The sequence below is a fragment of the Pithys albifrons genome, chromosome 15 (genome assembly GCF_047495875.1).
Source record: "Pithys albifrons albifrons isolate INPA30051 chromosome 15, PitAlb_v1, whole genome shotgun sequence".
Lineage (NCBI taxonomy): Eukaryota > Metazoa > Chordata > Aves > Passeriformes > Thamnophilidae > Pithys > Pithys albifrons.
The window spans coordinates 11,815,390-11,831,545 of record NC_092472.1 but is presented as its reverse complement, the minus strand read 5'-3'; the positions used below and the strand labels follow the sequence as shown (position 1 = coordinate 11,831,545).

At 42.5% G+C, this 16,156-nt stretch overlaps 1 protein-coding gene across 1 annotated transcript in view; it reads right to left on the bottom strand.

The window, feature by feature from the left end:
* Nucleotides 1-6,299: 6,299 nt before the first annotated feature.
* Nucleotides 6,300-16,156, bottom strand: part of RNF145 (ring finger protein 145) — a 48,775-nt gene continuing 38,918 nt past the window's right edge. The window contains exons 7-11 of the mRNA XM_071570004.1: nt 13,966-14,106; nt 12,476-12,658; nt 10,443-10,590; nt 9,417-9,773; nt 6,300-7,943 (exon numbers count right to left, since the gene is read on the bottom strand). Coding sequence (XP_071426105.1) covers nt 7,500-7,943; nt 9,417-9,773; nt 10,443-10,590; nt 12,476-12,658; nt 13,966-14,106 — 1,273 coding nt within the window. The 3' untranslated portion in view covers nt 6,300-7,499. The remainder of the gene's footprint in view (nt 7,944-9,416; nt 9,774-10,442; nt 10,591-12,475; nt 12,659-13,965; nt 14,107-16,156) is intronic.

Here is a 16,156-nt window from a genome sequence, read left to right as displayed (position 1 = left end):
TATCTGATCCCATAACTGAGCTGGACAGTGTTGAATGCTGTCCATTGGGATTTCATCAGAATTCAAGCAATTCTCATAATACCCTTGGGTTATATTGAGCAGAAATCCCAATCCAAATGAAATTATTTCCATCATACAAATTGTTATCTGTGGGAAGCTCCAAAGGAAGGAATTGCCTTCATGACCTCTCAGAGTTTTGTTGCCTAGAGCAGAGTCAACTATGCTGTGTTTTTTAAGATATGGGGAAAAATGTCTTTCAAGCTGGAAGAAAAATACCAGTGTCAGAGCAGACTCTTGATTCCCCATAAATGTAAATCCCATTTTCCTAGCAAACTCAGCAGCGCATCAGCATCACAGAAGGCGCCGGAGCAGCTCCACTGGCGACTTCGCTGGTGAACTCAAACCTGGATTTTTTTGTTATTATTATTGCTGCTTTTTTCCCCTGTAAAACTCCCGGGCACTATTTAAGTTGGTCAAACCCGCTGCCAGGAGCTCCCGGTGCCGCCGCCGGTCCCGCACTGCCCCGCCGTGGCCACTGCCGGCACCGGCCCCGCCTGCCACACACCTCTTCTTCCCGGCTCCAGCCTCTTCATCCTGCTCTTCTCTGCCACTGAGGAGAACCACCAGCCCTCTGGAAAGCGACCCCGGGCTCCTGGGAAGCCGATAGTCCCACTGCACAGGGCTTAACTTTATCCCGATGTTTATGCAAACATCTTTAGGACCGGTGTAACGGTTGGATCCTCAGGAGCACTCTGGAATTTCTGCCCAGAGGAAAGTTTAATCCCACAGTCTGATAGAGAACATCAGAGGAGCATGAACCCACCACAGCCATTGCTGCTTGGTCCCCTGCAAAGCACAGCACAGCGGGATACAGAGCACACTTGTGTCAAACCCCACAGGGAATAACTCCAAACACATCAGTGACAGGCAGACCCAGCTAATAAAACCCCCATGACTCATATTGTAAGTCTTATATTTTGTGTTGAGAACAATACTGAGGAGAAGATTATGGAGTTTTGAGCAACTTTAGTGTAGTGGAAGGTGTCTCTGCTCTTGGCAGGGAGTTGGACTAGATGGTCTCTAAGGTGTGTCCCAACACAAACATTTCCATGATTCTGTGATTACAGCAGCTGACCAGCAGCAGCCTCAGACCCAACACCTGTCCAGCCTTTAGGAAAAAAAATAAGAGGGACCTGGAAGGTACCAGAGCTGTCTTAAATGCAACCATAACTGGTGAGAAGTAGCTGTGCAGACCCAATTTTTGTGAAAATGCCTGTAACAACTTCAGTGAACCCTCACTGCCATGTGTTAGAGCTGGACACAGGGACAGGCACAGAGCAGAGCCCGCCAGCTGCACCCATGGAGCTCAACAAAGAGCTGCCACGCTCGCTTGCACCTTCTGCAGTGCTTAAAATCAGTATTTAAGCACATCAAAGCATAACGAAGAATTCTAGTCATATCTAACTGTTGGATTTGAGATTCTCCCATGGATTGTTTCCTACCACTTATGCCAATAGAGATCATTACCAGCCTTTTTTCCAGCAAGATGACCAGATCAGCTATACCACAAACTCAATTAAATGCATGCAAAGATTATCTTGAAAACACAATGCATTTTAGCAGGTTATAATTTTTTTATTTTTGTTTTCTTATCAACATGCACTTTCTAACATGGAGGGCCTTTGAGATATTAATTTCCATCTGAAAACAAACAAGGTCTGAAACAGTTTACAAAGGAACCCATCTTTCAAGGACATTTCCTTTTAAATTGCACAATGTGGCTCTTAGCAAAGAAAATAAATAAAACTTAATCCCTCTGCATTCCAGCTGGCATTTTTTCCCCAAGCTAGAAGTGAACAATCAATTTAAACAAAACTGAGAGTATGGTTAATTAAGGAACTGTATATAATTTCATTTATAAATATCAGATATCTATTCAATTGATTATTTTTATCCAATTAAGACAGTTTTATATTTTAAATTCATAAGAACTAAATCATTTATCCATGTCACAGTCCTAGGCCTTTCACATCTGTTGCTGCAAAATTCTGCAGATCGTCTGGTCTTTGGCAATGGTAATAGTCGAGAGTGTTTCAGCTACCAGATTTATTTAAGGATGTGGATTGTAAGCCTCCAGGAAATGGCAGCCACTGGGAAAATTTGTGTCTAATTACTTTTAACACAAAGAAATATTTTCTTTTTTTTTCGGGGGGGGTGGTGCGCGTGGGAGGGGGTGGCACATGCTGGTTTTAGCCATATAAACTGTTCTTCTACTGCATCTTCTCTCTTTAACCAGGATGGTCACCTTCAGGTTTGTGTGTTCACCAGGTCTCTGAGCATGCTTTAATAACCTGCCAGCATCCAGCCTTTGCTTCTTCCCTTCCCAACCTTCCTTTTCCTCCTGACTCCATCATCTTCATCCTGGTCATCATCTCTGCCACAGAAAAGAAGACAACCCTCTGGAAAGCAACCTATGGGCTTTTTGGAAAGTTGTAGAGAGCTCACCAAGTTTAGCAAGCAACTTTTTTCTCTAAAAGTATTTGTTTTCAAGAGAATAACCAATACCTTTGAGCCACAAAATGCATTTGCTGAGTGGTTTATCAACTGAATCACAACTTCCTTTATGAAGAGATGGAATTTCCTGGCCAGTCTCCACACTGGCACTTGTCATTCCCAGGCACAGCTGAACTGCACCGAGGAAAGAAGTCACCACACTTCTAGGTTGTGACTCCAGGAGGATATCAGTAAGTAAAATAATGATAGTTAAAAGAAATAGGCATTGTAAAAAAGATAATTGGTATCTTCAGGGTGTGGAGCTGTGAACTGTGATCCTTAATGTGATTGCACATGCACCAGTCAATTTTAAATTCAGTATTGTAACACTAAGAAAAATTGAGTTTCAAGTTGCATTTACTGACAATTTTATGCAAGAAAAGCCAAATTGGTTAGTAGGGAAATGTATTTTTTAATGGTTAGTAGGAAAATGTATTTTTTAATTCTTTCCTACAAATGTTTTTGTGGAGCGACATAACAGGCAAGACGTAGAATGAGCAATCCTGACTGGACAGACTTGGCTAATACACAACAGCTCCTGGTACTGCAGAGACTGAAACGCTGAAAATCTGAAAGTCTCTGTGAAAAATTAACATGTGGGTGGGAAAAACCAGCACCAATCCCCATGGTTGACTTCACTGCCCTCCCTGGAGCAGCTTAAACCTGCAGTGGTCCACAAATTGTTCCTTCTCGAGACCTTCCAACCCAGTGACCACCACACCATCCGGCCCACTCCAAACCATCCAGGCCTCCCGCCCTTTGCTCTCCCAACCCAAACAAAATCCAGTAGCACCACAATCACTCCCATTTGGTTCCTTTCTTTCTGAATGCTTTCCAGCAACATAACAGGCTTAAAACAGACAGTTGTCCCCAAGTGGGGAGTGTTTTTCTAGACACCTATACCAATGTTCTTATCTTATTTGCCAGAGATAATTTGAATTTTGAACCAACTGAACTCAATTCCTTGCCTGTCCTGGCTAGGAAAAACATACAAGTTTGTTCAGAAGCATTCAGATAGTTCAAGTCCAAATTTTAAACTATATTAGAAAACGATTGAGATTGCTTAGAAATTGAATTTAATCAGAAAAAAGAGGAGTCTGAATTAAGAGATTTTCCTATGCTGGAAAACACTGTGCATTTCAAGAACTCTTAGCCTTGGCATAAAATTAAGTATTTCACTAGAAACAAGGAAAGAAATAGATTCCTCTCTTGCAAAACTGTCAAAAACCAAAGGAGCTGAGAGCAATGCAGTTCAAACCGAGGCTTTCAAATCAAACTCCTCACCACAGACTTGTTTGCTCTTCTCATGGAGTCCTCTCCCCTTGTGTAAATGCACTTCCCTAAGCCCAGAGCAATGGGCTCCATGAATCAGCAGCAGCACTGGGCTATCCAATATGACTGACTAGACACGCCACCACACCATGTGATCAGCGCTCTTATTTCAATGAAAAACCAACCAGCCATAAAATTCCCAACTGTTCCCATTGTATCACCTAGTTGGAAGCATCTTTTTCAGTCCAAATGTTCATCAATCACACCATCATGAGTCCATATGAAAATGATTTCAAGCCTCAGCCTACGTTTACACCCTGATCATAAACACTCAGAAAGCATTTTTTTCCCATTTACTCATGCACATCTGCAAAGAAAAAGAAAATCAACTCCAAGCAGTGTCCAAGAGGAAGTTCTGCACCAATCAACTCAGAGACCAGGAGTGTTCACCCATATGTTCCAAAGAGCACCGAAACAGTTCATTTCATTCCTTACCTCCCTGCCTTGCCCCTTTTCCTCCTGTCCCTCTTCAAGTAATTTCTTCTGCAATTTCTAGCTGGCCTCAGTTTTGCCAGTTCTCACTTCATCACTGAACTTCTTGACCTGCCAGATATGGCCTGCTTGGCTTATCAGTATTTATTTCCTACCCATCCCCATTTCTCACAGGCATATTTTTAAGTGCCTTCCAGAGCTATCTGTCCCTATTGGTATTCTGTCAGCATTTTTGAGTTGTCAAAAACCAAAAATGAAATGAAAATACACACATCACCTCCCTTAAACTTTCTAGACCAGTAGACTTTACTAACAAGTTCACTCTGCCTCGTGCATCCTGCAGCAATCGACACAGGACATGCCACTCTGCTCTTACAAACTCTAATGAGGGGAACTCCCACTCTTCAAGAAAAGCCCTGATCCTATGAACTCTGCAAGCCTCTCTCCCCTCCCTCTTTAAAATATCAATGTTTTCAATAAAAATAATGCATCAGAGTTGTTTCCCTCCCATCATGCCCCTCTTGCCAGGATGTGGGACTCAGATTGCCTGAGCCACCACATTGCCAAGCACCTTCTCCAGCACAGAACAGTTGCTTTTGGTTCACTCCACTGGGAATACTGCACATTTCTCCTAAAAGACAGCCTGTACCTTCCTGGTCTGTCAGGCTCCTTTCCAGTGCCACATCCACGTTTCCAACCCGCAGTCTTGGCAGGCAGTGTGGTTGTTTAACCTACCGTGGGCCTGTTGATTCCTAACAAGCAGTCTCCAGACTGTTGCAGTAATACATAGTCCCTTCCTATAGCTTTTGCATTACCAGTTAGCTATGAAACCAAGAGATCAGTCAGGCTGAGAAACAGCTTCTTGGCATTGAAGGCAAACCTTGGTGTTTTGCTACTTTTTCAATGACTCTTCCTATCCTAATGAAAATGATGATGTGACAGTGTGAGATAGGAATGGCATGGATGACCCCCATAATTCCTTTCTGCCCTACAGACCTCACATAATACCCCAAGTGAGCACAAGTTCCTCTCCCTTCCCTGCATTCACCCCAGTATCTGTGTTGCACACACAACCCTCCAACCTCCCTTCCATGAGGCTGACCAAGCCTGGCTGGTGCTCCTCTCTTCCCAGTCCCTTGGGGTAACACTTGCTTCCTACCATGCAAGTGAGGTGACCTTATACAAAGGAAAAGTTTCCCATCACTCGTGTCACAAGCTTCTGGGATTATTTTTTCATATCCAGGGACAGCAAGCTGAGTTTAGTAGAGTATCCTTCAAAAACACACTCTGTGAATTGAGGGCAAGTCTTTGTTCCCCTGTACTAAGGAGCATCCCCTAACAGTGCTGCCCAGAAAAACACCATTTCCTGCCTCTACAAATTTTTAAGTGTGGTTAGAATGGAAACAGCCTAAATTATGTAGATTGAAAGCTTGGAAACATACAAAACATCTCTTTGAGAAAGATTCAATTCCACAGAAATGCGAGAAGAGCAGGACACAAACCACAGATTGACAAGAGTGAAAAGATGAGTTCATGAAAAATATTCCCAACAGCTTTTTTTTTCTCCTCCTCAAACAGATCAAGCTGTTAATAAAAGATTTGGAATGATCAGTCAAGCACACAGTAAATACAGATTTCCAAATAATATGCCAAAACCCCAAATGGAGATACAGAATCAGAGGATCCCATCCTGTCAGGTGAGAAGGAAATAGGTTTGGGGTTTGGGGATGAGTAGCAGCAGGCACAGCCTCCAGGAGCAAATGTGCCTTCATGTTCTGCATTGGCCAAGACCCAGCGGCAAGAATCAGGAGAGGCCAGGAGGTACCACCAGGACACACAGCACTAAAATGGAAATGGAGGAGAATGCAGATACAGGGAGTTTCACTGATCTCCAAGGTGAACAGAGGGATACTACTGAAAAACAGCCTCTCAACACATACTTAACTCATGGAATTTCAGTGCAAGAATCACATAAACAGGTGTAAAAATCTTCAAATGTAATTTATTAAGACATTCAGCTATGTCTGTCAGTCTACATCCAAATTTACTACTAAAAATAAAATAGTATCACATTTCACATTAGGAATACCAACTTTGAAAAACACTTGAGTCAAGCCTATCGTATAAATAAGTGACTAATTTCTCTTCATATCAAAATTCACATAAAAAAATTGCCTGCCCCCTACTCCCACCTATTTCCCCACCCTAGTCCCTTGTTCTACTTGAAGCCATGATGAATGTAAAAATTTAAGTATGGACATGTCCTTGTCAAAGAAAAAAGGTGCAAACCTATTAACAGCTTTAAAAGTGGCATTTGCGGAGTCTGATCATACACAATAATGTACTCATTCCCAAAGTGCAAATATCGCCAGAGTTTAATACTGTTTTAATTCAGCTGCAAGGATTAAACATTACACAACACAGTACTGCAAGGCCTCTATCCGTGCCCTAAAACTCATCCCACTTTCCTCTCGCACATGGCAGCAGAGGTCAAAGTGTTCATTAGAGCTTTAGTTTACTTCATGCAGCCCAGACTGTGCCCATTATTAGCAAAAGTTTCATATACATCAAAATATTGACGACTCCGTCATAAAAGTCAAGAGTCACTATAGATTACATGAATTCAGATGCAACTGCCCCAAGAACACCCAAAGCATACACACGACGTATTCAGAGTGCTTCCATCTTCTGGTACAATCACTGCTGTTACACTTTGATTTTTGTTTATGTGCCATAAAGAAATGTCAGCAGCCAAAGCTGCACGTCAGTCAGAGACTGGCGACTCACGGCCTTTAACACCCCTCAGGACCCTGGGACATGGCTGTATGCAACACCTCTTCCTGACCAAAACCAAGCCAGCGTTCTGTCTGGCTGGCTACAACTTCTCACAGACCTTTCGCTTCTCTTACCCCTCACCTACGTCTTGAAAACACTCTTTTTCACTGCTATTTATTTCCAGACATCCTTCCTATGCCCACAGTTCAGAGAGCTTCTGGAGTCATTTCTACTACATCACACTGGAGTTACCACTACCAAGCAGCCCATAAAATTCAGCATGGGAGATTACATTTTGACCAGCATTTATAGCTACACTTCTTTCACAGCTGTGGAAGGACTGGTTTTCTTCTGAGTCAAACATGGATCTCTGAAATGTGTTTGTTCCCGTGTCATCCTTTGTAGCCTCAGAGCTGGACACAAACCCTTGGATCTTGAGCAGAGCTCCCCTCCAGGGCTGCAATTAGTTCTGCAGCACAAGCTACTCCCTGGGTGGCCTCACAGGGGCTTGTGTCACTGTCCATGCTGTGAGACCCCCCTGGATGGGCAGAGGCCTCCAGGCTGTCATGTCCATTGGCAGCCTCGCCCTTGGCCTTGCTTGGGCTGTCTTTCAGACTTGGCCTATTGTCACATTCAGCACCAGGTGGCTCAGCTGCATCTCCCGGCCTGGTGTTTTGCTCTGCACTAGGATCTGGCTGTTGCACTGGCTCTGATCCCAGTCCTGGTAGCTGTGAAGGGCTCTTCAGTTGGCAGTGGCACAGAGGGCAGGTTTCTTGCACGTACAGCCATTTCTTAAGACAACCCGCATGAAAAAAATGGCTACATGGTGTGATTACAGCAGTTTTCATATCCTGAAAGACATAAAAGAGAAAGACCTTATTATTTGTAATGCCATTCCTCTCCTCTGGCCCCACACATCTAATGGGTCCACCAGGCATGGAGGAGACAGAAGCAGTCCACAGGCAAGCAAGAGAAGGTTCCTTCCTTCATACCAACAAGCTTCCATATGAGGAGCAGCTGAGGGAGCTGTGGGAGTTCAGCCTGGAGAAAAAGAGGCTCAAGGGGCACTTTCTAACTCTCCACAACTCCCTGGCAGGAGGTTGTAGCCAGGTCTGGATCAGTCTCTTCTCCCAGGTAAAAAGCACCAGGACAAGAGGATATAGGCTCAAGCTGTGCTGGGGGAGGTTCAGGTTGGACATCAGGAAGAATTTCATCACAGAAAGGGTTGTCAGGCATTGGAAGGGGCTGCCCAGGGAGGTGGTGGAGTCTTCACCCCTGAAGGTGTTCAAGGAATGACTGGATGTGGCACTCAGAGCTCTGGTTTAGTTGACAAGGGGGTGAGGGGTCAAAGGTTGGACTTGATTTTGGAGGTATTTTCCAACCTTAATGATTCTGTGATAAATGCACAGTTCAGACTCAGGCTGGGTTACAGGCATTAGAAATTATGCAAAAAATCCTTGTTCATAAGGTATTATTAAATACAAGTTTTTAGAGGATCAGAGTCACAGAATTGGTTGGCTCAAGAAACAACTGTGCAAGTTAAAACAGCACAATTACAGGTACAACATATAACAGCACACCAGAAATCAAGAGACACCCTGAACTCTGTCAGCTGAGACCCACGTTTCAAACACTGTTCAACCCAGTGACTGAAGGAATTTGTATCAAGTCTGGAGTCAATGAAATCATACTCTACTCTACTAATCTTAGGGTGATTCTTTCTCTGTGACATGTAACTGCTATTTCTGTTCAAGAGTAAGAGACTTTGGAGCCAGAAGTGTGATAAAGATAATACTTTCAGCATTAATGTCTAATGTCCTTACATCTGCTGGCTACGTTGGTAAGACCCTTAACCTTTTGATAATTAGGTTTCTGTTACAAAACTGACATTGCACATGAAGCAGTGATGTCTGCAGAGACTGAGCTGCTTCTATGCAGTAATAACAAATCAGCTGCTGAGAACATGTTGTCTTTCATTAACAAAATTTTCCACTAATAAAGAAAGGGCACATTTGCTGCTATTGAGACCAGCTCAACCTAAACATGAGAGGTGTCAAAACAAGAACACAGTGTTTATTGTTTAACTGGAGAAAAAAGAATGACAGCTTAAACAAATCCAAGCAACCTCCTCATTCATAAAACCTTTCTCAGTGACAGCACTCCAACTTTCACAAAGCAGAAAACTGGGTAATTCCAGTAACTTACTAAGCAAAGGATTACTCATTAGACATAATTCAACTAACTTATTCTACTAGTTGCAGACTGAAGTTGACAATATGGAGATAATTCAACTCAAGCTAATCTTTCAACACTTCTATTCTTACCTGGTAGCAGATGGCACAGATATCATTGTGCTGCTCCAACTGCTCTTTTGTGGCCACAGGCAGTGATTTTATCTTATTCACAGCATCTCTTCGAAGAAGGAAACTTTTCCAGCCCAGCTGGGCCCGCAGCCACACATTGTAGTAGGAGTGGATGAAGATGATCACAGAACCCATCACAGTCCATTCACCAAAGATGGTTTCTGAGACTCCATATGCCACCACACAGAGCGCCACCAGGAACTCCAGCAGCCGGTACGTGCCATTGACGTAATAAATCACATCATCCATATTTTCTACTGGTTCTTTTCTGAACTCCTCCACCATAAACAAAACATAAATGAAGAGTGTCCCAAGCACCTGTAACACAGTTTAAGACCATGAGCTCAGCATTCAGTTACTCAGCAATGTCCATCAAGCTCTGTACACACAACACCCCCAAAGTGGACAGAGGGCACCCAAGACCCAGAGCAGTAAAATTGTTGAACTTCATGACAAATAAAAGTCACTCCTTCTTGCAAAGCATTTAAGCTGTTTCTAAGTACTTCCCCTTCTGTACTTTCCTGTGTCCAGAACGCAGCTGAGTTGATTAAACAAAAGTCCTGAGCATCATGAGGGGTGATTTTATAAATGCAGTAATAAAAAAAGATGAATTTACAACAACAAATCACAGTACGAAACATTTCCTGTACTTAAATTGCTGTGTTTTGAACACCAAATTGCTTTCAAAGAGCTACAGCTACGTAATGACACAAAATGAGTACTTGGGGGGAAAAAGTTTTTACTATGATAGTTACACCCTCAAAAGCCTTCTGACTTTACATTTTGAAATAGACTTCCATTCACCTATGAGTTCTCAGCTCACTCCAGGAGCTCCTTTGCCTCAGATACAGTATGAAGGAAGAGATTTTCCACCCCTTCCTGTAATTCTGCCCTTCCATCATCCCTGTTCTCTTCTCATCACATATTTCCCCCCTCAGAGAAACAGAACCCAGTTAATGCAGGGCTTCACAGGACTAACATTCTTACCTGAAGAGAGGTTAGAATACTGCTGGAGATAATGATCAACAGCCAGAAATCCATATGGAAAAACTGACAAATCATGTAGGCCATGTATGCAGGGAACACGAGTAAGAACAGACAGAGGCTGACTGCTCGGAAGTGCTTCCACAGACTCCTAAAAACAATACAATAGGTTTTTATTTTTCAAGTCAGATGTGAGTGTCAGAATAAGAACAGGCTGACTTCTTGGATGCAGACATGTCAGATGTTTGCTCCAGGCTTTAACTTGTTGAAAGGAGTTTCTGTTTTACTTGGGCACAGTCTCATTCCCAGATTGCATGCAAGCCTACAACAACTATGGAAAGTTCCCTCTCATCTGACCTTTGCTGTTTTCAATAGAGAGACAAAAATTATCAGCAAAATTTCACCTACAGTAATTGTCATACTGGATCAAGTCAGTGGTTAGACAAATAAAGTACCTGATATACTGAATGTTTTAGATGGAAGTCCATTACAATAAATTAATAAACCTATAACTGGACACTTTCAAATAAACAAAAGTCTCCAGATTATCTAATTCTTGCAGCTCTTTTATATCTTTTTGCTAACATGTGTGAGGCAAAGCTATTTCCTTTCATCACCAGATTTAACTCTAGTGCCTTTAGAAGTATATTCCCCAATTCAGAGATCACAAAAGAAGACATGCAGCAGGACTTGAACATTCATCTCTGCCAGTCCTTCCTCTGCTCCTGTCATTTATTTCCTCCCAATCTCCTCCCCAGCCTAAACATACCATCAATCTTTCCACAGTCACCCATTTGTGAAGGCTTTCAGAGTATCTCAAGATATTTACTGTACTGCCTCTACTTGTTCCTCACGTTGTATTTTAACCTCATTTAGTTCTCAAACAAAGTGCTGAAAAAGTGGAAGTGTTGGGGGGACAGGACAGCAGCACAAACTGGTTAATCTAATAAAGTCAGAAGAAACATTACAATGCTACACTCTGAGGTCTGAAATTTGGTGTCTGTGGGTCAGGGAGAAAGCAAGAGCTGAAGTGGAATTCATCCTGATCCTGGATGAATTAGAACTGCCTGGGAGATTTAGCAAAAGAGTTAAAACTCACTATCACCACAGACTGCTTGTTTAAGCTGAGCAGATGCTCATATCCTGTGTCTTCTCCCTTTCCCTGTTACTCCACTAGAAGTTAAGGTTGCTGCAGACAGAACACCCTGGGTACAAGTAACCTCAAAGCTAAACAAACTGTACACACAACAAACCTCTTTTCATTTCTTCACTTACAGGTTACAGAAAGGGAAAATCAAAAAGCAACTAACAAAGATACAAACAGATTAACATGAGAACACCAGATACCACCAATACAGCTCTTCAAAACATAAATTAAACTGAACAAACCCACATCATCAGAACATGTGGGTCAATAATGCAAACCTTCAACCTCGCACTTTTGGCCAATAAACCCTATCATTTTGGGAACACAGCCTCAGCAAGAAAACAGATTTTGCAGTATCTAACACCAGGTCACTCCTAGAAACTTCCCACCCACAACAGCTGTGTGAGATCACTGCATTAGAGGGGAAACCCACTCAACTGCAGAAGAGGTTAAAAAAACCCATTCTGCAACTAAACACAATGGACTGTGGGGGGAAAACACAGTCCTGGATTTGCTTAATTGAGACCACAGTGCACTCTTGCTAAGGAGAGTAACCAGTGTGCAGTTTCACCCAGGGAATGGGCAGCCAGCACTGCAGAGCACCGTGGGCTTGCACAGGCTGGATGGACACAGTCCTGAGCCAGAGCAACTGACCCAAGTCAGCCCTGTTTGTCAGCACAGAGTATGGGACAAGTATTAGTGTGTGCCCTTCAGGGAGTAGGACAGAGAGGGAAAAACTAGAGAAATTAGACTAGAAAATAAATCTGCATACAGAAAAAAACAGTAAATTTACAAGCTACTAAAAATCCAAACTAGACCATCAATTACTAGTTTATCACCTCCTAAAAGAGCATTGGGTAACTTTCAGTTTAGGAAATCAGTCTCTTACTTGTCCCTTGAGGCTCCCAATGCCAAGACAATGGGATCAGCAATTTCCAGCATGGACTGAAGTATGGATGCCACCACAATGAAAAGAATAATACTGAGCAGGAACGCCCGATGCACAACTTGGAGCTCAATCAGACCTGTCTGCACAGCCAGGATCAGGAGTGTGACTCCTTCAGTCATTCCCCTGCAGATCAATACAGTCAAAAGAAGAATCAATCACATCTGTGTGTCAATGCTGTTTCAAATGTACATCTAGAAATACCAAGAAATAAGCTTTTTCTGTCACAACTTTTCATACGTCACTGGTTTTAGGTTTCAGTGATGTCCCTGCTATGGCTTTAACAAGAGAGGAACATTTTCAGAAATGCTGAAGAGTTGGGATTAGGAAACAGCAGGTTTCAGAGCCCTGCTCTTGACAAGCAACGTCTGGGCTGCATTCAGCTCAGACACCACCCAGCATGAAGCAGTTTAAGGATCCAGGTTGTATCATAAGAGGAAGAACCCACCAGCCTCAGTGTTGCCTGCACAGCCCTGTCATGTCTATGCCTGGGCACCACTCAGCCTCTTTCCGAGACTCCCTCCCTCCCTCTCCACCTGTTCTATTTCCCCATCACCACTCTCTTGTCTGTCCTTTGGCCTTTGATTTAACACCCCACCAGGTGCCCAGTTTAAGCAAATCAGCAATTTTGCCATTTTTCAGTTTATTTCCCTTGTACCTAAAACAAATACAGCTGTCCACTTCTTTTGGGTTTGGAACCTCAGACTGACTTCAGTACCTCTGAGAATCACCATTTAGCACCACTATTTGACACAGTAAAACACATCACTCAGAAATACACACTTCACCAAAAGATGTTTTTATGTAGACAGCCCAAATTTATACCAGTTTTGCTTCCCCATCTTGGAATCCAAAATGTAAAACTGTTCTCTGCATATGATCTGAACTTTCTATAGAGTTTATGGCTGGAGTAACTGAGAAAGGTACTGTCAGATCTTGGATCCCAATTTCGTATCAGACAAGTCTGGCCAAGCATGAGAAAAGGCAGTTTCTGTATTTTGGCTATTTCCCCTAGTAATTTACAAGCAATCCAGACAATGCTGTGTTTTAAACCTCACAGATTAGTAATGTTTCATACATAACTAGAGGGGAGATGAGGAAATGAAAATATTAAGTGTTTATATTATACAAGTATGTGAAAATTTGTCAGTGACTCATGAAAATGAAAGCATTAAGACAATCAAACTGTGCAATTGTAAATCCCAACTAACAGCCCTGAATTTGTTACAGAAATGAATCATCTCCCAAGAAGTCTGTAACAAGTACTTTCACCTCAAATCCTTCCAATGCACACAAAGACTGGCAAACAAAAAGCCTGTCAAGGATACTCAAGAGTTCAAAAGTTAAAAAACTGCAATGCCACCCATATATTTCTACATAAATCCCTTTTTTGTCTGTTTCTTTCTCAAATCGAGGCACAATGAGGCATTTACCTGTTCATAGCAGGATCATTCATGAATGCTCGATAACCCTGCAAGTAAAACTTGCAGAGAGTCAGAACTCCCAAAGCAACAAAAGAGACTGTGAAGACCAATCCCAGCAGTGAGTATGGAGTGCTACAGCATTCGGCAATACTGGGAAGAGAGAGGGGAAAAGAAACAGAAAGGAAAGGTTTATCAATTAAAAGCAATGTGATGAGCTCTCCCTGTGTCCTGATAACTGTGCAAGTTGGTTTTAAAGCAAAACTGGATCGGTTTAATGAAAATATTAAAAGCTCTACACCACCATTAAATCCTCTAAAGAAGAGTAAGATGAAATGTATTCTATTACTTCTTTCCAAGAGTGAAGTTCGTCCCGGCTCCCCACCGGAGCCAGGGCTGTGCTGTGACATCCCTGTGGTCTCCTCAGCACTGTGCCACGTGGTGGCACTGTCCTGTTGTCACTGGGCTTCAGAACCACAGGCAATCCCACAGCTACAGCTGACTCACTGGAATTCCAGCCAGCACCACTAACACACACTTAAAGCAGATGGATTCGCTCAGGCACGCTCCCCTTCATACGCACAATAATGCAAACAAGTATCAAACAAACAAATCCTGTTGGGAGACTGAGGGCTGTGTGGCAGGATTCACATCAGGTTCAGGGAGGCAACACCTGTCTGGATTTTAGTGGCTTAGCCAGAAGTGGCAGAATAAAACAGTGAAGGACCCTCTCCCTCAGGAGGCTTTTTTCTCCCTGTTACTACAGTACTGGAGTCCCAGAGACTGACACCTCAGACTACACTTAACCATACTGAGAACAGCTGCATCACTTCAGCTCCCCTCGGGCTGCTCTCCTGCTGCTCTGGGCACGGCAGTATCGGAAACGTCAGAACGTGCTTTGGCTTCCAAAACACGGCACTGCCAATGCCAGGTAAGGACTCAGCTGTCAAACACGGCACTGCCAATGCCAGGTAAGGACTCAGCTGTCAGACAGGGGTTACACATCTGCAAATTCTCACATACATCATCCAAGGTAATACATTGACACCTCATTCATTTACAAAAAAACTTCATTTGCTCCTCAGGACAGCAGTCTTGTGAGAGAAGGAACAGTGGCCAAAAACATGTCCTGCTAATTAACCAACTGATGAGTGAAGTAGTCCAGTGCTCTGACAAAGAGTTTTGAGGAAGCTTATGCTTCAAAAACAAACAGTCCATCCAAGAGGCATTTACTTTGTCTCTTTTTGTGACTACTTAAACCAAAATCTCCTTTGAAAACAATTCACAGCAGATAATGTTGATGTGTTTACATACACTATTTACAGTATTTCTGGTAAGCCTTCAAATTTTGCTTTTTTACCAAGTCAAGGTGAGCTGAAAAAACTTTTAAATCTTCCTGCAGATCAAGGTAGTGAGAACACAGTAGTTAAAGCAGTTATTTCTCTAGAATATTTGAGGAACTCTAAGTTTTGCTTCAATATAAATTATCAGAAATCAAGAATCCTGGTTTTCTGTCTGTGATTTAGTTTGTCAGGATACTTTTAAGCCTCCTCTTAAATTCTATCTACTATGTAAGGGTACCAGAAGAGCTTAAGAGCTCAAAGAGAAACCTGGGGATCTCTATTATTTTTATGTGTCAAGAACAAGTTTATAAATTGTTCCAAACCATGGCTTCTCAAAAACAGCAGTTACAGACCTGTGTAAAAAGTTTTAAGATTAACAAGGAAAATGACAGATACACAACACTGTTAAATAGCAAACTTTGTTACTTTGGGAGTTGGGTGCTTTGGCTGCTTGGATGAACTCAAGAATGTGTCTCCCACACCAAAATGGTGAAACAAGACCAAGGCTCAGACAGTAACATGATCATAAATAAAGTATCAGTGGGACTCAACTTCAGCTGAAATATCTCAGACTTAAAACCAATTTATATATTGAAAACATCTTCTGCATCAATGCTCTAATTACAGCTATTCCCTCTTCAAAGGAATATTTCACTTTCTTTGGGTATTTTTCCACAATTCTAGTACTCTCTCTGTTCTGTTTGGGATCCATGCCTTTGCAGGACAAACTTAACAGGGCTTATGTACATGGTCATGGCAATAAGGACTAATATCGGTTCGGTATCTAAGTGCAATAAAGCCAACACACATATCTCACCTCTCAAAGAGCACCAACACTCATTTCAGAAGAGAGTCAAAAC